Here is a 21,194-nt window from a genome sequence, read left to right as displayed (position 1 = left end):
GGTTCAAGTTATTTTTAATTATTAATGTAATAATTTAGTTAATTGCTTGTTTTAAAATGCCAAAACCAATCCACTTTAGCGTGTTTAATTAATTATGCATTATGAATGTATGTTTTAATTAAATAGAAAATGTATATGCATAAAGTATGTCATATAGATTTAAAATCCCACCATAGGCTAAGCATGTTTCATGCATTCCAAGTATGTTATAAGTGTTATAATGTATTGTATGCATGTTTAGGGTTCCATGAGTGATAGATATAAATTGTTATATTATTGCATGGAATGGATGATTATATAATTGTTATATAAAGCATGTTAGATGCATGTTATAGGTTATTTTTAACGTCATAAAACGAGATAGACGTTAAAATCTATAATAAAGATAAGTACATGCTCACTTAGGGTTAAGAACCAAGCACGATCAATTTTAAGAGTTAAAATAGGTCGATGTCTTGTAAAATTGTGCTCACAAGAAAGCTCACCTGGCACGATCTTGTCTAAGGCTCGAGGTACTTAAGTTAACGGTTTACGGAACACCTACTACCTGGAGATCGGACCAGTACTTGAGCTTAGTTAGCCCAGTTTTATGAGCATGCTTGAGTGATGTAAGTTTTGGAAAAATCACCTAGACTTAGGTTATATTTAATTAGCCGGAATATACCTAAGTAATAAGTATACCCAACCATCTAAAATACTTAGTGGGAGGAAAAAGGTATATAAGATACATCGTTTTCCTCTTCACGCTCTCTAAAAAATTCACACCGTGAGATTCATGCTAGACAGAGGTGGAGCAAGTGACACCTAAGCAGGTGTTGAGAGGATCAACCAGAAGTATCAGAGTATTAGATAGGTATATACCTTCATTACACTATATGTTGTTGACACTATATGTTGTTGACTGATGAAGAGGAACCAGAGCCCATTAGTGATGCCCTACAGTTGGAGGATACAACCAAGTGGGAGCAAGTCGTGGATGATGAGATGAGTTGGATGTCTAGGATTCAGATTTGTGTTGCTCCTTCATCTACTGAGGTTGAGTACGTGGCAATAGCTAAAACAGGAAAGGAAATGATACTGATGACAGATTATGTAAAGAATTAGGCAAGAAGCAGCATGAGAAGATTCTTCATGTAGATAGTCAAAGTGTCATACAGTTGGTGAAGAACCCGGTCTATCAAAGACAAAACACATCAGAAGACGATACCATTTCACTCGCAGGTTAGTGGAAGATGGTGATGTGTTTGGAGAAGATAGAGGGTCAAAGAATCCAGAAAACATGTTAACAAAATGTGTTGATGTTGAAAAAATGAGGTTGTGCAAAGTCTCAATTGGTATAGTGCAGAGAAGATATTGATGGTCGTTTGATAATGAAATTCTTGGTTGACTGGATTTGACTCCAAGTGGGAGAATTGTTGGGTTATGGAGCTTGCGGCCTATTTATAACTAATTCAATTGTTATACATAGTAAAGTTATATATAGAAAATATACAATAAACAATTGTTTATAATAAAAAAACTTGTAAAGATACATATGATAGATAGTTATATATACAGTAGACGGTTATATTTGATAAAATCATATATAGTAAACTGAACCATATATTAGGCCGTTCTTTTAAAATGTACTTTCTGTATTCTCTGTATTATCTTTTAGTGTACATAATTTAAGTCATCAATAAACTTTTAACTAGTATTTCTCATGCATTTTCTCTCTCTTATCTTTGTGTTCATCTAGATCGAGTGTGTGTTGTTGTGCAATCCTAACAATTACAATAGAAAATTTTAGTTGGTTGTGGTGGACTTATCACTTTAGTATTCGGTGATAAAATTGTTCAAAATTTTCACTTTTTTTTTCTTTTAAGTCAACTCGTGAGATTCTAAATTGTTCTTATCTTCCATTATTTTATTTCCTTTTTCATTTTTTTTTATTGTGCTAGAAGATTCTCCAACATTCTCTTACGTTTAAAACACCAACTAAAAGGAATTGACGTTTTACTCATGCAGTGGAAGCATTGGAATCAGCTTTGATTTTACTTAGAATTAAACAAAATTAAAGGTTAAACAAACATGCCTTGAAGAAATATAGAGAAAGTTTTGGCGGGGCTTTAATCTACTTGCTCTACTCCTCTAATGGATGAATCTCGTTCATAAAGTCTTCTTCGATATGACTGAAACACAAGGCCAAGTCTTGTGGGAGCTTCTTGAAATAAAATTCCGAAGGGATTGGAGAAGGAGAGTTGTGCTAGAAAGGTACTTCAAGATTCTCTTAAGTTTAAAACACCCACAAAGGGAATAGACGTTACTCATGTAGCGGAAGCATTGCTTGATTTTATTTAGAATTAAACAAAAATAAAGGTTAAATAAACTATAAAGTCACACGTCCCTAACCAGCCTTACGAAGCTCAACAATATCGTACCGTAGTGAAAAGGAAAGTGGAAGTTTTACCGACACTGTACCAGCTGCCATCAGCCTAGGTTACCTTTGTCTACTGGGGTTGTCATGGTGGCTTTTTAGGTCCCTAGGCAAGTTTGGTGCTCTTGACATTGATTGACGTCTCTAGCTTTTCGCAGTTTCGAATCCTCGAGTCTGGTTCAGCGGAAGCATTAGGGCTACACCCTCTAATAGTCTCTTACATTTTATTGTGCTTGAACTACTTGAGGTGTTCTCTCCTAGGTTAATGTCTATCGAAATTGATACTCACACACTATTCTTGTTCTGTCTCTCAACTAATTACGCTCCACTCCACAGGGAGAATCACACACTTAATCTCCTGGAGTTATTGTACAATAAATCATGCATACAGTCACACATACTCTACAAGGTGATAACATTTATCAAGAACTTGGAGCACAGATACACAAATTCTCATCCTTCATTTCAACACGATTATGTACAAGCAGTAGAAAAACAATCAATTACATCATGCAAGGAGTAATTATAGTTTAGTACCCTATATAAGTTCATTAAGAGCTCTAGATCTTAAAGTTTAGTCCCAAACATTTCTTTTTCATGTGCATGCTACGTTTCTTTTTCATATGAAACGTAATTTAACAAATCAATAGCGGGAGTGTTCAAGTCGTGCGACTATAGAAAGCAAGTAGATCCGAATCATATTTTTCTTCCCCGACATTTGGATTTGTATAAATTTTCATACAATATGTCTTTTATAAATGTACTCTTGCACGATCATTTTGTAATTGCATATTTTTACAATTTATTTACGCATTTAAACATGTTCCTTCCATATTGGCATGTAATAGTTCGTGGCTTGAATCTCCCGAGAAGCAAGTCGTTACAAAATTTAGCATCTAATTAATGATTTTGTAGATGTACCCTAAAGGTTCTCTTTCAATTTGATTTGAGTATATGGCTAAGCTTCTATGCTCAATAAAAATATCAAAAAAAAAAAATTATTGTTTCATTCCATCCTCACTCTTGGCTTGCAAACTTTAAGAAATAAAGCTAACTTAACGAATTGATTTCAACCCAGAACTAGTTAGAACGATGATAACTCTCTTTTTACCTTAAGAGTTTACTCATATAATTTCTAGTCTATCCTATAATAAGGCCACTTACTTGATTTGTTTGAGCTGATTTCGTCCTTTGTATCAAAGTCAACTTATGTGAACCCATGACATCAATTTCAAATTCAATCCTTACATCCTTTGTATTCAACTCATGTGAACCATGACATCAATTTCAACTTAAAGTTCAATCCTTACATTTTGCAATAGTCAATGGCTTCTTGTAATAGCTAGTTTGAATACATACAAAGGATGAGTGGTTGGATTCATTCATTTGATTATGTATTTTACTTCATTACCAAGATTATAATTTATTTTTTTCCTTCTTTTAGGAAGAACTTAAGCATTAAAGTGTTCATTTTTTTAGTTAAAATGGTTTGAAATGAGTCAAAAATATGTTTATGAATGATTATGAACCACAAAATCAGTTGGCTAATTAAGGGTGGACAGGTAAAGAGGGGTTTAGAATCATACACAAATTTGTGGTAATGGAGAGTTTGTAGGAATTTGTGAGTTATTTTAAGCTTCTTAAACATCCAACAAGAAGGAGAAACGTAGGGAGCATTGGCCTCCCAATAGGACACTCTTGACTGAAGTCTTTAAAACTTGTTTTCTTGTTTGCCTAATTATTTATAATGAGTTTTTTTCTTGTTATTGGGTGTTATCTACACCTAAGAACCTGAGGAAAGCTCTCCAACCATATATAATCAATCATGTTCCTTCCTCAAATTCTTATATTTCAAACTAAACAACACCAAGATTTCAATAACGGATTCGGGTTCGGACAGGGCTCAATCACTATAAATCTCGGTGAGATTGTCTTCCTCTATCAAATCATAGGTTCATAGGTTCATCGTTCTGGGTATTCTTATCCTCATCCCTCGTAAATTTGCAGGTTAAAAGATCTCGAACAGGAGTATTATATAGAGATAGAAAATGGCAATGGCGAACATTCGAATCAAAGAACAACCAAAAGGGTCTTCAAATTCAAAGACAGAGGTTGGGGAGATTGATACAAGAGCACCATTTCAATCTGTGAAAGCAGCTGTTAGTTTGTTTGGAGAGGTTGCTGTTTCTTCCAAGGACAAGCGCACCATTAGAAGGGCTAAGCAGCTTTCATCTGAGGTTTTTCTTGTTTTTTTTTTTTTTTTTTTTTTTTTTTATAAGATTATTTGAAGAATGTTGAAGAACAATGATGAATTTGGATGATCCTAATAGAATTTTGTATCATCTTCCAAACAGAATGTATTGGAAAATGAAACAGACTTTCTTTTGGCTCAGAGGGAGCTTAGCAAGATCAAGCAACAGCTTCAGAATTCCGAAGCGACTAAATCTAAAGCGCTTTCCGAGCTCCAAACCGCCAAACGAACGCTGGAAGATCTCACTATGAAGCTTTCTTCTGTCAACAAGTCGATGAAAACTACAATGGACGCTGCTGAAGTTGTCGAACTCCAATCCAAGAAGCTCGAGATCACTAAACAACCAGACACTAGCAGTGGCTGCGCTTGGAAACAGGAGCTGGATTATGCGAGAACTGAGTATGCGATCATCGTAGCTGAACTCGACGCTTCGAAGCAGGAGCTAACGAAAATCCGCCAGGATTTTGATGCAGCATTGGAGGGGAAGATGGCTGCGTTACAGCTAGCTGCTGAGGCGCAACGATCGGCGAAACTCAACAGCGATCGGTTGGTTGAACTTTCAAAGCAAATTGCTGAAACGCAACAAGAAATCGAACAGCTAAAGCAGGTTTCGATCGAGGCACAAGAAGACCATGTTAAGATTCTGACAGAGAAAGAAGTGTATTTCAATGAGTACAAGACTGCTAAAGAAGACGCAGAGAGGAATTTGATGATTCTGAAGAATGAAATCAATCCACAAATGACCGTTTCTCTTGAGGAAAAGCTTAAAGAAACGACATCAGAGATCGAAGTTCTGCAAGAGAAGATGAAGAAAATCCATGCTTCTGAAATGAAAACTGTTCGAGCCTTGACGGTGGAGCTTAACGAAGCTGCTCGGACTCTGCAACAAGTTTCCGAACAAGAAAGCTCTCTTCGGAGCTTCGTTAGTTCGTTGGGACGAGAAGTGGAGACTGTGAAGAGGGAGAGAGAGGAGCTGCATAAGAAGCTTGATAGAGAAGAAAAGATCTTAGAAGACAGAAGACAACAGAGCTTGAAGCTTCAACAACTTCTATCTGAAGCTAAAATGGCAAAGCAAGAAGCTCTAGAGATGAAGCGAGAAGCAGCCGAGCTTAAGCGAATAGCAGACGATAGCAGAAGCTTCATACAGGAAGCAGAAAGCAAACTACAGATTGTACAGAAAGAGGCTGAAGAAGCAAAAACAGCAGAGAAGAAAGCTCTGGATGAGATGAAGAGTATAGATGCAAAACATAGCGATAAATCGACCGAAATCAAAATAACAGTGGACGAGTTTGAATCGTTGAGCAGAAGGGTGAAAGAATCGAAAATATTGGCAGAAAAGGAAGAGGCAAACAGCATTGCCGAGGTCGAGGTAATCACTGCAAGGCAAAATGAAGCAATGAAAAAGCTAGAGGCTAACTTAAAAGCGATCGAGGAGATCAAGATAGCAACAAATATGGCGTTAAAGGGTGCAGAGATGGCCGAGTCGGCAAAAATGGTGATAGAAGGCGAACTCCAGCGTTGGCGACAAGAGGAACAAAAGATGGCACCTCAAGTTACTTCTTGACATATTCATTTCTAGCTTTCAAAACCAAAAAAGTGCTACAAAAAGTAGAATTTCAACTCTAAAAATGGTCAAAGCAGCTTCAGAATCTAAAGCCAAACCTGATTTCCGAGCATCTCGTTGAACGATCGAAAACGTCGGATTCTTCTAGGAATAGAAGCAAGTCACATTTTGCCATCATCATCAAAAATGGTTGGCATAGATTTAAGCATTGCCCCTATTTTATATCTTTCCACAAGCTTTGTGTATATTCACGCATCAATGGCTGTAAAATGAAAGACATAGCAGGTGCACATTTAAGCAAATATATTCTTGAGATTCTAAAGGGATGGGGAGAAAGAAACAGAACCCATCAAACAAAATCTGAAGCTTCATGTTCTACTCAAGTTGCAAACTCCACCCATCTATGCCCAATAACATATTTTGATGCTACCAACACGAAAACACGGTCAAATTTGAGCTAAAAAAAAAGGAAACTATAACAGCCCAAGCCCGCTTTCCCTTTTGGACTTCCCCTCAAGAAAAGGCGGGTTTAAAACGCGTCTACTAGGGAAAGGTTTCCACACCCCCCTATAAAGGTGTTTCGTTCTCCTACCCAACCAACGTGGGATATCAGACAAACAAATCAAGATGTGAAGAACATATTTATTATATCAATAGAAACCGTGCATTTCAGTATATATGAAATGGTCTGCGCAACAGGGAGCTAACTAAAGAACAATGACTAGAGGACAATCCTACTTAGTCAGCCTATATGTGAAATTACATACAATATATTATCTTAAACCTGGATTTTTCCTTGGGATAGTAGTACATTAGCCATGTCGTGTTAATGTCGTAGGCAGGGCTTCCAAAATGAACTTCAGTCCTGCAGCCATCAACGTCTTTTTGAAATGCATGGAGTTAGGTTTCTGTTGCTTCAAGCCGTAGACGGAGTCGTCATCTCTATTACCTTGGTTTTCATATTTTTAGGCTGCCTAATCTATTCCCCTACTTGTGCAACTCTAACTCAATGGTTTTAACAATTTCAGCTCCATCTGCAGGTGGTTCAGGTAGACTTACATGAACAGATCCCTGTTTGATCGGTCTCGAAGATTCCTGCACCGCTTGTTGCTTGATGTAGTTGTAGAGTTGTTGATGAAAGGGATGATCCAAAGAATAGCAATTTTCATCTCCATCAGATGAATGACGCGATGATCCCGAGCCTTCTCTTTTGCAGAAATGTGGGAGAGACGAATAGTCCATTATCTATAAAAAGCATAAAATTCGACCTCCTTGTTATTGAACGATAATGAATCAAAGAGATTGAATCACATAGGCAGTATATAATTCAAACCCAGTTCGTTTTCATCGAAATTAAATCTATATTATATCGAACATGAGAAATTTGTACTTCCATTAGCAATCAAAATCAACTTACCTTCAGCAGTTCATCTCTTCCACTGCCTGATAAAACTTGTATTTTTTTCCTAGTTCTCTCCTGCAACAGAGGCTTGACTACCTACAAGAGATACAAATCACACCCATTGTTTAAAAGTTAATTCAGAGGAGTTGTGTTAAAAACTTGGAAGTAAAATTTCACGGACCAACCATATATCGACTTACCTTCCAACAAGATGAAAATATGTAAGGGGCGTTTACTATGAAATATGTATTTGTCTTCTCCGGGTAGTTCAAGTCGTCGATGGTTGATATGATTGTCAATAACTGCAAAATGGGAGTGCAAATAGCAGCTGAAAATCAAAGAATTCACAAGTTCCACGAAGAATCGAATCAGGTAGTCAAGAAAGATCTTTCCGAACTCTGAGTCATCGTTCCAAAGGAAAAATAAGCTTGAACCTGACTACGTTAACGTGTTTTTACCTTAATTTGGCTCAGTGATGATAGCTTTAAACCAGTCATATCTAATACCTTAACACAAGTTGTAATAGGCCGCCCATACTTTTTCGATGCAGAAGGCTACAAAAACGTATAAAGGTCAATACAGGGCAGCAATGCCTAAGGGAGCATAGATAAGATTCGTAACTCTATAGCTCACCAAGATTACGCGATCCCGATATTCATTAATTTGAATGTGTGACTGAACGTAGTAGTTAACCTGAAACAGAAACAAATGAAGAATAAAAAACCGAATATGACACTTCTTAATATGCAGAAGATGGTTTGTCAGCACAAAACCATATATTCCATAACAATACTCACAGACGCTTTATCGAACGTGCTGAGTCCAACACCAATGGCAAAGACTGGTAGGCCCTAGAGGAAACGACCGGAAATTACTCATAGAAACGAAAAAGTATGAGCGAGCAAGGAAGAAAAGTGTTGTAGTTATTTGTAACTTTTAGTTGAGTTTGTTAGTGACTTAATTTGTAAGCTAACTTCCTTTCATTGGTAAGCTTTTTCGATATTAATAAAGACTTTCGACGTTCATGGAGATCACATCAAGTTTCCTGGATGATCGCTTTCATTCATTTTCTCTAGTTTTCGATATTTCAATCGCGTGCTCTAACTTAACTCGGTAAGTTTTCAGAACAAGAAGAACTTTAGTATGCACCTCTCTTGAATAACCTGAAAGTCCTATGAGCTGAGAATCACGAACCGCTCTGTAAACGTCAACAGGAATTATGGGTTTCTGCAGACAAAGAGCAATCGATGAATACAACAAGAACTCGGGGGACAGCCGATCGTGGGGAAAAGTTCAACAGCTAAGCAGGATAAACACTTACTGTTAACATCATGTCGATTTCATTGTCTACTCGCCAGTTTAAGCAATCTAGCAGCTGCAATATCATAAAAGTACATCAAGATGAACACAAAATATGGATTCAAACTGTAAGAATAATAGTGAACCATGTCTAACCATTTTGTAGGCTTTGCTAACGTTCCAATCTCGCGCCTTCAGAAATCGCTCCAACGTTTCAGCTAGATAGCCTTGATGAACATTCTACAACCATACATAGAGATCATTCTGAGCTGTTTATACTTGATAAAATAGCTTAATAAACACAAACCAGTCATCCTGAGAAGAAAAGGAAAACTCATATCTTAAATCCATTTAAAACAGGATAAGTTCATCAGGCTGATTAACAGTTTGAGTTTCATCCCACAATTTACCCAACCCTAGACCCCAATTTATTGAATCTTTCACAATGACTTGAACGATTCTAGGTTCGAATCACGAAAACAAGCTACAAACAGAGTCACAAATCTCTCGAAACAACAAATTCCAGGCAAGGATGATTGAAACTAAACCTTCCCTTTCTTCAAGCTCATGGGATTGGGGGAGGGGGAAGCAGAAATCCACTTCAAGAACAGGAAACTCGCAGAAAACACACAGATCGGAGCAAAAAACAGGGGAAAAAGAGAATGCGAACCTGAAAAGTGGACATCAATCGCTCCTCAACTGGCATTAAACAAAAACCCGATTGAAAAAAAGAGAGAAAAACAAAAGTTAAAAGAGTAGAGAGAAGAAGAAAGAAAAATTAGGCGCTAACCGTGATCCATCAAAGCTTGAAGCTGGCGGATCGCCTCCTCAGAACGGACCTCCATTTCGTCTTTCTTCTTCTTCTTCTTCTTCTTCTTCAGAATGCTCTCTATCCCAGCAAATATGAATTAAAGAACAGAGAAATTGGGTGTCTGTTCTTCACCGGAATTAAATTTTGAATAAATTAAAAAAAAAATGGAAAAGAAAATTGAAATTTGTGTTGTTGTGACTCCTTACATGATATTAAGTACAGAGGACAAATACCGTCGTTGCATTTAAAGACTGAGAAGAGAAAGGGAAGGGAAACAGACCCGTCAACACAAGCGGCAGGTCAACGCCATGTCCTCTCTCTCTCTCTCTGCGAGTCAGAGGAGAGAGAAGGACGTGGTTTCCTCTCAAAATATTCTACCTTTAAAAATACCTCTAATAGATTTGGACCCAAATTTTTTATATTCAACTTTTAATAATAATATATCATTAAAAAAAGTTTTATTATATTCCAAATTGTTAATATTATTTTTTAAAATTCATTCCTATTTTTTAATTTTATAAATAGTAGTATTAACCCTCTTAATCTTTATATAAAAAAATTACTTTTTTTTACCATTAATATATGGACAAAAAACTGTCGGTTACTGGTAAAAATTTATAAATAGTTAAAAATGAGGTATTAATTGTAAAAATATTTTTAAATTTTATAAAAAAAAAATTAAAGTATTTTTAAATTTTCATATAAACAATTTTTATATTTTCAAAATACGTATTCTATCAATCTACAAAAATAATTAAATTACTCAATTATTGTTTAAAATGGCTTTTTTATATATAACTTTATATTATATATATTTGGTTTAATTATAATAAATTTAATTAGTTAAAATCAACAAATTAAAAAAAAAATTATTCCCATTATAAATTTTGGAGATTCTATTTTAGTTCATATTACCGATCAAGAAAAAATGAAGAGAATAATTTTAGTCAAAGTCATTAATAATTTTTTATCAAAATATTTTTTCAAAATTTCAACATTACACCCTATTCTCTATTTTAGTTTTCAAATTTTCTAAGATTCTATATTAATGTTTGAATTATGTATAAATATTTAGTTAATCATTTTAATTATTTTAAAAAATAATTAACAAGAATCTAAATCAATATATGCCAACATAAATATTTGTTTAAAGTTTCAGTAATAAGCTATTTGGACCCATATTAAATTTTCCATATAAAACTATCTTTAATGATTAAATTAGATTTTACATAAAAAAAAAGTTATAAATAAAAATAAAATATTTGAAACTACGTACAAAAATAAAATACTCTAAATTAATAAAAATATCATTCCACATTATACTTTGTCTACCAATATCCTAATATCCTGAACTTTGAAGGAAAATTATTAATATTTTATTTCAAAAATACTCTTGAACTTTTATGTATAAAAAATATATTTTAAAAGTTTCATTAATACCTTTGAACTCTTTAAAAAGTTCAAAAATACTCTTCTGTACCACATTCTTAAAATACATTATATAAAACTTTTATAAAGTAACATTAAAAAGTTCAGAGATAATCGATAAACTGTTCATAGATGATTTTAATAAAAATTGAACAAAATTTATGTGTATATTTTAAATTTTTAAAAAGTTGGAAATGTATTAATATAAATATGAGTAAATATTTAGATTGATTATCAATCTAGGTATAATTTAAAGAAATAAAAGTATTTATCGTCTTTAAAGGTAAAATATTCAATTATTTTTAAAATTTTTATATTTGATGATAGAAGGTCAAATATTCTACCTATTCTATACACACGTATATTTTATATTGATTAGTGAATAAAAAAAATAAAAAATATATATATTTTAGAAAAGCGAAGATAATGTAAAAATAAAAAATATAATAAGATATTCCAATTTAATACAAAATGTCAAAAACAAAAAAAAGTAAAAAGTTTTTTTAAAAGGTGGAGATATGATGAATTTTACATAATTAAAAGGAATCAAGATGGGCAAACATGTCAAAAGGAGGGAAAATAAAAGAAAATAATAATAATAATAACAATTAATATGAATGGATAGGTGGGGCCCACATTTTAATTAATGAGTTATTTATTTACAAAATTACACCTTTCCTTTTTTGGTGATTTGAATTCAACGTCAAAATGGCTGCTTCGTTTCTTCAAATTCTATTTTAGTTTTGTAGTTTCTGGACTCTTCAATTTTCCCTCCACATACCCCTTTTCTGGGGGTACACGTGTCTCCACACCAGTTTCTCTTTATTTTTATATTTATATATAGTTATCTTATTTCTTACCCCTCTAAATTTAATTTTTGTCTTATTACCTATTTAAATTAATAAAAATAATAAAAATAAGCAGGTTGACTATGTAAATAGGGACTTAGCCATGTTGATATGTGCTCGGTTGCATGACCCATTGGTAACTATGTTCGTATGACTAGATTATGAGTATGTTAGGGATTAATGACTATCGTACATTTCATATTCCTCTAGATTATGTGTATGGGTCTATCACGACATGTGTAGTATCGAGGGAAAACACCACCCCCTTTTCATGACAACAATGTGGAGTCTACTAGAGTTTCGCCCGATGAACTCAAATCATAATTATGCTTTGAGTGGTAGGGGACCGCACATGCACTATATAGATTGACAGATCATAGATCAAGGTGACACTTTTTCTAATAATCTACTAGGCCTTGCTTAATCACCTAATTCATGCACTGAGTGCTAAATTAAGGTCATGTTCGAATGTTTTAACCATTATTTTACGATAGTTTCTTTATAAAAAATGTAGACATATCAACCATGAAGGTCTAGGATTTATCCTCGCACCATTTGGTTCACTCTACACAAAGTTAGAACTCGGAGATAGTGCCTACTCACCTCTATGAATTTTTTTAAAAACGCTCCAAACTTTCTCTCGATCTAGTCGATACAGGCCTCTTCTCCCCTCAACTTCTTCAGCAATATTGTTCCACTTTATTTTCTAAAGGGAAAGAAATAAGACCCATATTACGACTTTTAGGGTAGAGGGAGAGTTTCTCAGTCAAAGTTTACGAATTCTGAGTTCCAACTTACCAAAAAAGTTGACTTCTTAAACATGAAGTTCTAAACCATTTAAAGCCGTTCCAATGCTAATATATGAAAATGAAACCGTTTAAATGTAAATAAAAAAAATGAAAATAGAATAAGAAAAAGTAAAAAAGAAAATAGAGAAGAAAACTAGAATTTGTAAAGAATAAAACTAATGCATTCCAAATGATTAGTGTTTTCTTTTTTTTCCTCCTTCAAAAGGTAGAAAAGTCAGCTTTTTAATGGTGCATTATTTGGCTAACGCAGATAAATTTGGTAAAAAATGATTGGTTAAATGGTGGAGTTGGGTTGAGTTAACATATTTGTTTTTTCCAAACCAAAAGTTAGGTTCGTTGGAATAGTAACTCAACTCAATCCAACTCAACCTTCTATTTTTGGGTTGGGGTTGGATTGTCAGTTGTTAAAAAAAATTATTTATCCACAATTTATAATTATTCGAATAAATAATAAATAATTAAAAGTTTACCAACAAACACAAATCAATTTATAATTATTAAAAAAAATTAATTAATTAGTTAATGTATTTGATTGGGGTTGAATTCAGATGTGAATGTTCTAGCAAACTTATTACTGGTAAGTTCTAAGTATATTTTATATATTTTTATTTGGCTTGAGTTAACCCGAGGGTTTTGCTCTATGAATCCGAAACAGAACCGAGTCAGTTTAGGTTCAGAAAAAATGAACCCAAACCAATCCGAAAAACTAATCCAACCCAACCAAACCCAACCCTTATCGTTCAGGTTGGGTTGATCCAGGTTGAATGTACACCCCTAGGATGGTAAATTGTTTTCTTACATATTCCACCACCCATAGGTGATCCTTTTAACATGCATGCAGATTGCAGGGTTACCAGATGAGAGGTTTCGGCTATGATGTCAAATCCGGGCTGCTGGCTTCACTCAATCTTCAAAACCGGTATTAGATTAATTGCTTTAATGCTCAATTCTTGTACGTTAGAAGCTTAAATCCCACATTAATGGTAGATGAGGGTAGACGGCATAATGAAATCAAGTAATCAGTAAATCGCATACAAATTCGACTGCAAATTTTCAGTTTCCTCGTCGTTGTTCATGCCTTTCTGTTCTAGATTCCGTAGTCGCTGTTCTTTTTTCTTTGATTTTGGTAGTGGATCTTATCGTTTTCAGCAGAAAAGGAAAACAACTGAGAAATTTCAAAAGTGGAATTCCCACATACTGGCTTCCACCGATCAATTTCTGTTGCTGGAAGGAGGTATTTGTTCTGAAGATCAAGGATCGACGAGGAAGCACTACTTCGCCGGTGAAGATTTCCAATTAGATCGAAGCTTAAGCAAGAATTAAGAGGAGAAATGGAGCGAGCTGTTCGAGATCGAGCTAGGGATTGCGGTCGAGGAAAATTGGTTTCCTTCGATTTTCGCAAATCGAACCCCTGCGTTTACGTCGGGATCGGCGATAACATCGATTCCAGTATGGACGCCTCACAATGGAATCTCGATTTCGCAGTTTTACCAATCTTCTATCGTCTAGTTTTTCCCCAGTCCATGTATGTCCTCTCTCTCTCTCTCTGTTTCTTTCAGATTTAAAATAGCTTTCTTCGGTTAGAATCAGTAGAATTTGATGCGAAACATAACTGATTTTAAGCAATTTAATGGCAACTAAAAGTGGGAATGTTTCAGAAGTTTGTTGATGAATGCTCTGCTCAGGTAGATAAGATTGCGTCCTGTGCATTTCAGTTCGATTTTGTGAACAAGTTTTTGATAATGTCACCAACTTTTTACAGGTTAAGGTGAAGGGCTGTGATGATTGAGAATGATATGGTGGCCAATTGGCAATTCTTGATCTAGTAGGGAGCATCAAACCCAGGTCTGTCTCCTCTCTTTCTAAACAAACAACCTAATTCTCGAGGATGATATCATATTAATGTGGACAATATCATATTAATGTGGAGGTCGTGATTTCTAACCATAGGAAGATTTCTGTGATGTGAAAATCATATATGAAGGAAAGGAATCCACCTACGAAATGAGTGAGTTGTCCTCCTCGGTCGTCTTTGTCACATATTCCCTCGTCTCCGAATTTCAGCAGCAGCAACAGCAACATCCAATTCAAGAACATCAGTGGTTTCTTCTCTTGGAGAACATCATCTTCATGTCTCCTGATCCACTGATGTTACGTTAACAGACAGCCTTGAATTCACTTTGCAGTGAACTGTACTGAAGCTTTAGATGACAAAAGGTACATACAATAACTTATGCAAAGTGAAAATTGAAATCGTTGACAGGCAAAAACAAGTACAATTCATCAACCCATCTATCAATAACTTTACTTCTTCGACTTCATCATGAACAGGTAGAATGATTCGAACCCATCTTCCGAGAGGAACATGTCTGTGTCTGTGTCTGTGACGTGAACCATATTTTACTAAAAGAAATCAAACTCGAGATAATTATCAGATGATTTGGAATCAGGAGCAGGTCTAGCAGCCATCACTGCTTTTCCACTGACTGGAGGTGCTGGTGATGGTATCCTCTCGATCTCAACAGGCTTCGGTACGTCTGGTGGCGAAGCACATCGTATCAACGCCCAGTTAACACCTTCAAAGAACGGGTGTTGCTTGATCTCAGTTGCCCCTCTTTTGTAAGCTAACCTATGCTGTGGTTCCTTGACGAGCAATCCCCTGATGAGATCCCTTGCAGCAAAACTGACAACTGGGGATTCTGGAAACCGCAATGGCTGACCAACGACGTTGAACAACGTCGCCCGATTCCCAGATCCTTTAAAAGGAGTTTTACCAAACAACAGTTCGTATAGGAAGATTCCAAAAGTCCACCAGTCAACAGCACTTCCGTGACCTTCGCCTTTAATGATCTCGGGTGCCAAGTACTCATGTGTACCAACAAATGACATTGACCTTGCCTCCGTCGGCTCTGCAATCAGCTCTGGCAATGGTGTTACCTGGTTACCTATTTCAGTCTTGGGTTTTCTATCCTTCTTTGACTTGCTAGAGAAAAGTCGGGGAGTAAAACACGACGTGGGAACTACACAGGATGGCTGGATGCAGGAAGGCTCGATACAAGCTGGCTGGGCACAGTAAGCTGAATTCTTTCGTAAGGGTTCGGACTCAGAACATGAGCCCTTCACTAATGTTGGACTAACAGCACATCTTAGGGAAAGATCGAAGTCTGAAAGCATAATGTGTCCATCTTCCCTCACGAGAACATTCTCAGGCTTAAGGTCCCGATATACAATCCCAAGCATGTGAAGATACTCGAGTGCTAGGAGGACCTCCGCTACGTAAAATCTGCACCGAAATATCATACCATTAATAAGTTTTATGCAGGTCTTCTAACATGTAAGACTAAACCTCAGAAATGTAATGCTGTCTTATGCTCAAAGCTTAATATTATCATAGAATCACATGTATTAACTGTTTCTTCTACTTGTAAAACAGGGGCCACTATCTCTCCAAAAGAGCGAAATGATGCTGATAGTCTATGGAATCATGGGAAATCAAAAGGAATTGAACCATTATATGCAAGTCAACAAAATTGAAAGAGACGTTCATAGAGTTCGAAGCATCGAACATACTTCACCGCTTGTTCGGGAAAATACTTCCCCGGCTGTCTCTGCCTTAGAGTGTGTAAGTCTCCCCCAGGGCAGAACTCCATCACCAAGCATGAGAACTTGTCAGTCTCAAAATGTGTATACAATGTAGGAAGGAATGGATGATCAAGAGACTGCAATATTTCTCTTTCGGTCTGAGCACGAAGCAACTTCTTTCGACTAGCGAGAGACCCTTTATCCATAACCTTCATTGCAAAATAACACTTAGTGCCACTCAATTCCGACAAGTAGACACTTCCGATATCGCCACAACCCAGTCTCTTCAATAGTCTAAAATGGCCTAATCCCAACATCCCATCCCTAGCACGTACAGCTTGGATAGCCTCCCATCTCAAGTCATTTGATTTGTGAGGCTTGCTGATACTACTACTAAAGCTGCTACAGGTGCTTTCATCACTGATATCGCTACTCGTACTTCCTCGACATATACTACTCTTGCCACTTTCGACCATCTCAACACGGTCACTAACTTTCGCGCTCCCACTAGTCTTGGCAAGACTGTTTGTTCCATCATTGACTTTGGCAGAAGCAGAACTATCCTTCCCACTCCCACATTCAGATGTTTTCTTCTCAAGATCTATAGAGTTCAAGGAATTTTCATTGACTTCCTGATTACAAGACTCAGTAGATTCTTTAGGATTCAAAGTCGAGGATTTGGTTTTCGACGAATCAATCAAAGCAGAATGATTCAAGAATCTGTGTGTGGAGTTTGATACACCTCCTCCAGAAACAACTGAAGGTAAGGATTTAAGATCACTAGCATCAGTCGATTTAACAGTGCTTATCCCCTTAGTTTGCTTTGCAGAAGGTTTCAAACTCGTCTTTGAGGCCATCAGAGATAACAAAAAGAGCTTTAGAACAAACCAGATTTGAGAAAATTCATTAATCAGCAGCTTCAGCACACACCATCAAGAGCTCTCCTGTCTGTCTTTTGGTCTTCCATCCAGAGAACGATGTCCTAAGAACATGTCATCCAAGGATTTAGCAAAGCAAAATGAAGATGAATATTCAGTCAGAGACAAAGCAGAAAGCAGATATCACAGACAAGACAATGAATAAGTGAAGAAAAAACATGAAAACAGACAGAAACAAAACAAGAAACCAAGGATTCAGACAGATTCAAACACTCAGTAACAGTAAAGAAGTCATCAAGAACCCTAGCCAAGAAACTAGAATAAACTCAGAACCTAAAACCGCTTCAAAAAAGGGTGGGGGAAAGAAAGAGAAAGGAAACCCCAGATCTTGAAATCAAAACCTGAAGCTTAATCAGTGAAACCCCAGAACAGATCCAAGAGAAAAACGCAACCCCAGATGCAAAAACCAGAAGACAAGAAGAAAAAGCAAAGGATTAAGAGGGGAAATCAAGAGCAGAATGAAGAAGAAGAAGAAGAAGAGAGAAGAATACCCAAATTGAAGGGGATCGTGCTAGAGAGCTTGGTTGGTTTTGGTGCAGAGCTCGAGTCCTTGACAATGGAGAAAGGGGGAAGAGAGAGAGAGAGAGAGAGAGAGAGAGAGAGATGAGGAGAGAGAAAGAGGGGGTCAAAGCTAAAAGGGAGAGGGGTTTTTGAGAAAGGCAATAATTCAGCATCGGTATTTTGTCCAGGAACTAAAGGGGTCCGAATCACCAAACGACTGATGTCCAGCAGCTGTCTGTGATGCCTCCAAACCAAAACCCTCCATTTCTGTGAGTGAAATCATTATTAACCAAACCCTTCATTTTTCTCTCCCTTTATTAAAAAGCTTCCCTTTTTCTTTTTCTTTTTCTTTTTCTTTTTCTTTTTCTTTTTCTTTTCTATTTCTTTCTATCCAGTTTATGCATAAAGATATCATGGGGCCTATAAACTTCACTTATCCAATTCCCTTCCTTCACAAAAGAGACTCTTTTTACCTTTCTTTTCTATTCTTTTTAAGTCCAATTTCTTTTTGCTTCCTTTCCTCTAATTTCCATTCAATTATAACTTTAATCCTTCCATTTTCCTTTTTTCTTTTTCTTGTCAACCTTAAAAAAAACCGTTCAATTTTTTTTTAATTATTATTAAGCCTTTTAATTTTTAAAAAGTATTGATTAGGTTTTTATCATATTTAATAGAAAATTTAAAAAATTATTGAATTTTATGTAGCTTTCCATTTTGAGTTTAATAGTATCTTAAATTTTTAAAATTTTGAACTACAACATATTTAACATAAAATATTTTAAAGTCCAATAAAAAATTTTAGCTTATAATATCTTGTTATTTTAAAAAAAAATAAAAAAATCTATATTTTTAACCTACAAAATATTTTTTAAAATTTTGAAATATGAGTTAAAAGATTTGAAGAATGATATTTAGTCCTAAATTATATTTTACCACACCTATCATATTTAATATTTTATTATAAATAAATATCTAAATATTTGTCTTTCGCGGACAAATATAGTGTATTTATTTATTATTCTTTCAATTTACTATTATTTTCATATCCTAGATAATTTATAAATAATTTATTTCCATGTAAGGTGGTTTGAGCAAAATATTCCAAATATTCTCACAAACAACTCCAAAAATTAGTCTTTTTAATATTTTTCAAAATTCAATCTTTTTATATTTTTCAAAATTCAAAATTTTATTAGGACTAATTTGATTTTTTTTTAAAAAAAATGGGAGGATGAATTTGTAATTTTGTACATTAATTTAAATAATAGAAATATGGAGATATTTTGTATTTTATATTTTGACACAAGTGAAAGTAGTTTGTTTTGGTTATCCATTAAAAATATGTACTTTTTTTGCAATCCATTTCTGGAAATTAAAAGGATATAAATTACGAAATCCACAGTAATATTAAATAGTTGGATTTTTTCCTTTTTTTTTCTTTTTTTGTAAATTACTTAATAATAATAAAAATTGGTATAAATAGTTATATTCAAAATTGCACACACTTGGTAGGACAACCGGAATTTTTAAATAGTTTTTTTTTTTTTTTAATTTAATTATCCTATTTCTTCTAATGCAAACACAAAATATCTAATCAAACTTAAAAGGAATAAATAAATCTTTCAAAAGTTTATAAATAAAACTATTAATCCATAAACAAAAATTCCTAAATCTCCCGGAACTCAAAAACTCGAAAAAAAAATTGATCAACTTAACTTAAATTATAAGCGTTCGGTTGGGTTGGGTTCGTTTACATATAATATTGGTTTTGGTTTGATATATTTTCCCCTTTGAGAAATGAACTATTTATGCACTTGTCCCATTTGTAGCCGTAAGTTGCTTGGCTTGCAACAATCACACGCCACGCCATGCCACACCTCTCTTGATCGTGTTCATTCGCATGTTGCTCGTCGTTTGTTGTCGCACGTTGCTCCCGCTCTCACTCTTAGTCAAACGCTTTACCAATCAATGAGATTAACTACTCTGAATCTTTCTTTTTAATCGACGGCTCAATCCAACTCTAGTCGAAAAATAGAGGGTTAGCTAACACTTTAACAACACAGAAGAGTCATATGAGTAAGTCAAATGTATAAAAGATGTAGACAATAATGATAGATGATATAAATATTAGATGGATAATACAAAAATATAATCAAAATATTTTTTTAAAATAAAAAATTATAACGATATAAAGACCGAACTAAAGTTGACTTAATAAAATATAACATTAAAAAGTTTAATTCCTTATGCACAAATACCAACTCGACTTAAGAACTGGATTTTCTATAATCCTAGATCGACTTGAGTTCGTTATCATAAGCATGTTGACACCACTTTAAAGTAAACGAAAAAAAAAAAACATACACGTTGTAAGCTCATACATTTTAAGAAATAACTATGTTTTTTTTTCAGGTAAGAGTACGTGCGTGCAAGAGCCGTGTGACGAGAGGGATCGGTAGTTACCATGAGAGACTATCCTCATACTGTTTATATATAGAATTCTATGTTTTTAAACAACTTGGATGTATTGTCTTTTAGATTTGATTTGAAACGGGTAGCTGGTACAAAACTTAGTTATTTTTTGAAACGTACGCATTTGCAACTTGTATGAATGAAATGACACGAACTTAGACTAGTTTAGGGTTTTAAAAAGCCGAGTTTTGGTAGACAAACAAGTGGGTAGAGAAGACATAGGGATAAGATGGTAGAATTAAATGCGTAAAAATGTAGGTGAGAAGGATGGATGAGATACATAAGTTGGTGGTGGTCGAAATGAATAAAGGGATTAGAAAGGAAAGAAGGAAGGAAGAAGAGGGAAGTGGGCATATATTGATTTGTGGCTTAATGAAGGTTGCATTTGGTAGCTGTGTTGGGGAAGGAGAAGGCAAGGAGGCCCCTCATGGCCCCTTGTCGATGGGACAACGCATCCCATTTGGATCACTTAAACCCCATATCACATGTGCTTCCAACACACTATGCCATTCGGATATATACCATAAAAGGGGATTCCAATATGATTCATTCACTTCCTAATTACCAAAAACAAAGAAAAAAAGAAGTTTTTGTTTGACGTCACAATCTGATACAGCTTTCGAGGGTGTTTATATGACTCGATAAGTCGCCTAACCTAAACTACCCAACTCACATCATGGGTTGGGTTAAATATTTATAATACCGAAAATTTGAACCCGTTCATGGGTAAACTTGGAAAAGCTGCAATTAGATATTGGTCTCTTTGGATTTTCCCTTTTAGGTTTCCTCTCAAGGTTTATTGTGAGATTCCGATGAGAACAAAACATTCTTTATAAAGGTGTGGAAACTTCTCACTAGCATAAGCGTTTTAAA

The 21,194-nt window shown here is 35.0% G+C and overlaps 3 protein-coding genes across 5 annotated transcripts; 1 reads left to right on the top strand and 2 right to left on the bottom strand.

The window, feature by feature from the left end:
* Positions 1-4,086: 4,086 nt before the first annotated feature.
* LOC111804245 (WEB family protein At1g12150-like) lies at positions 4,087-6,609 on the top strand. The gene is made up of 3 exons (XM_023688978.2): positions 4,087-4,338; positions 4,424-4,653; positions 4,771-6,609. Exons 2-3 carry the CDS (start codon positions 4,465-4,467, stop codon positions 6,229-6,231), a joined length of 1,650 nt encoding a protein of 549 aa, XP_023544746.2. The 5' UTR covers positions 4,087-4,338; positions 4,424-4,464; the 3' UTR covers positions 6,232-6,609.
* A 246-nt stretch (positions 6,610-6,855) lies between these two features.
* Positions 6,856-9,967, bottom strand: LOC111804248 (phosphatidylinositol/phosphatidylcholine transfer protein SFH11). Of its 3 annotated transcripts, none has more exons than XM_023688980.2 (11): positions 9,723-9,967; positions 9,603-9,631; positions 9,089-9,172; positions 8,955-9,008; positions 8,783-8,860; positions 8,431-8,484; positions 8,267-8,326; positions 8,092-8,187; positions 7,834-7,935; positions 7,649-7,729; positions 6,856-7,476 (listed from the first exon to the last, which is right to left on the bottom strand). In XM_023688980.2, the coding sequence occupies exons 1-11, from the start codon at positions 9,775-9,777 to the stop codon at positions 7,219-7,221; spliced, it is 951 nt and encodes a 316-aa protein (XP_023544748.2). In that variant the 5' UTR covers positions 9,778-9,967; the 3' UTR covers positions 6,856-7,218. The 3 variants fall into 3 exon arrangements, with proteins under 3 accessions (XP_023544748.2, XP_023544749.2, XP_023544750.2); XM_023688981.2 differs by lacking the exon at positions 9,603-9,631 and adding an exon at positions 9,481-9,602; XM_023688982.2 differs by lacking the exon at positions 9,603-9,631.
* Positions 9,968-15,007: 5,040 nt separating this feature from the next.
* Positions 15,008-18,078, bottom strand: LOC111804244 (serine/threonine-protein kinase D6PKL2). The gene is made up of 3 exons (XM_023688977.2): positions 17,840-18,078; positions 16,399-17,392; positions 15,008-16,111 (listed from the first exon to the last, which is right to left on the bottom strand). The coding sequence occupies exons 2-3, from the start codon at positions 17,265-17,267 to the stop codon at positions 15,232-15,234; spliced, it is 1,749 nt and encodes a 582-aa protein (XP_023544745.2). The 5' UTR covers positions 17,268-17,392; positions 17,840-18,078; the 3' UTR covers positions 15,008-15,231.
* Positions 18,079-21,194: the final 3,116 nt, after the last annotated feature.

Source organism: Cucurbita pepo, chromosome 9 (assembly GCF_057944985.1).
Source record: "Cucurbita pepo subsp. pepo isolate OVF chromosome 9, ASM5794498v1, whole genome shotgun sequence".
Classification (NCBI taxonomy): Eukaryota; Viridiplantae; Streptophyta; class Magnoliopsida; order Cucurbitales; family Cucurbitaceae; genus Cucurbita; species Cucurbita pepo.
Note: the sequence above shows the minus strand (reverse complement) of the source record. Positions and strands in the feature narration are given on the sequence as shown.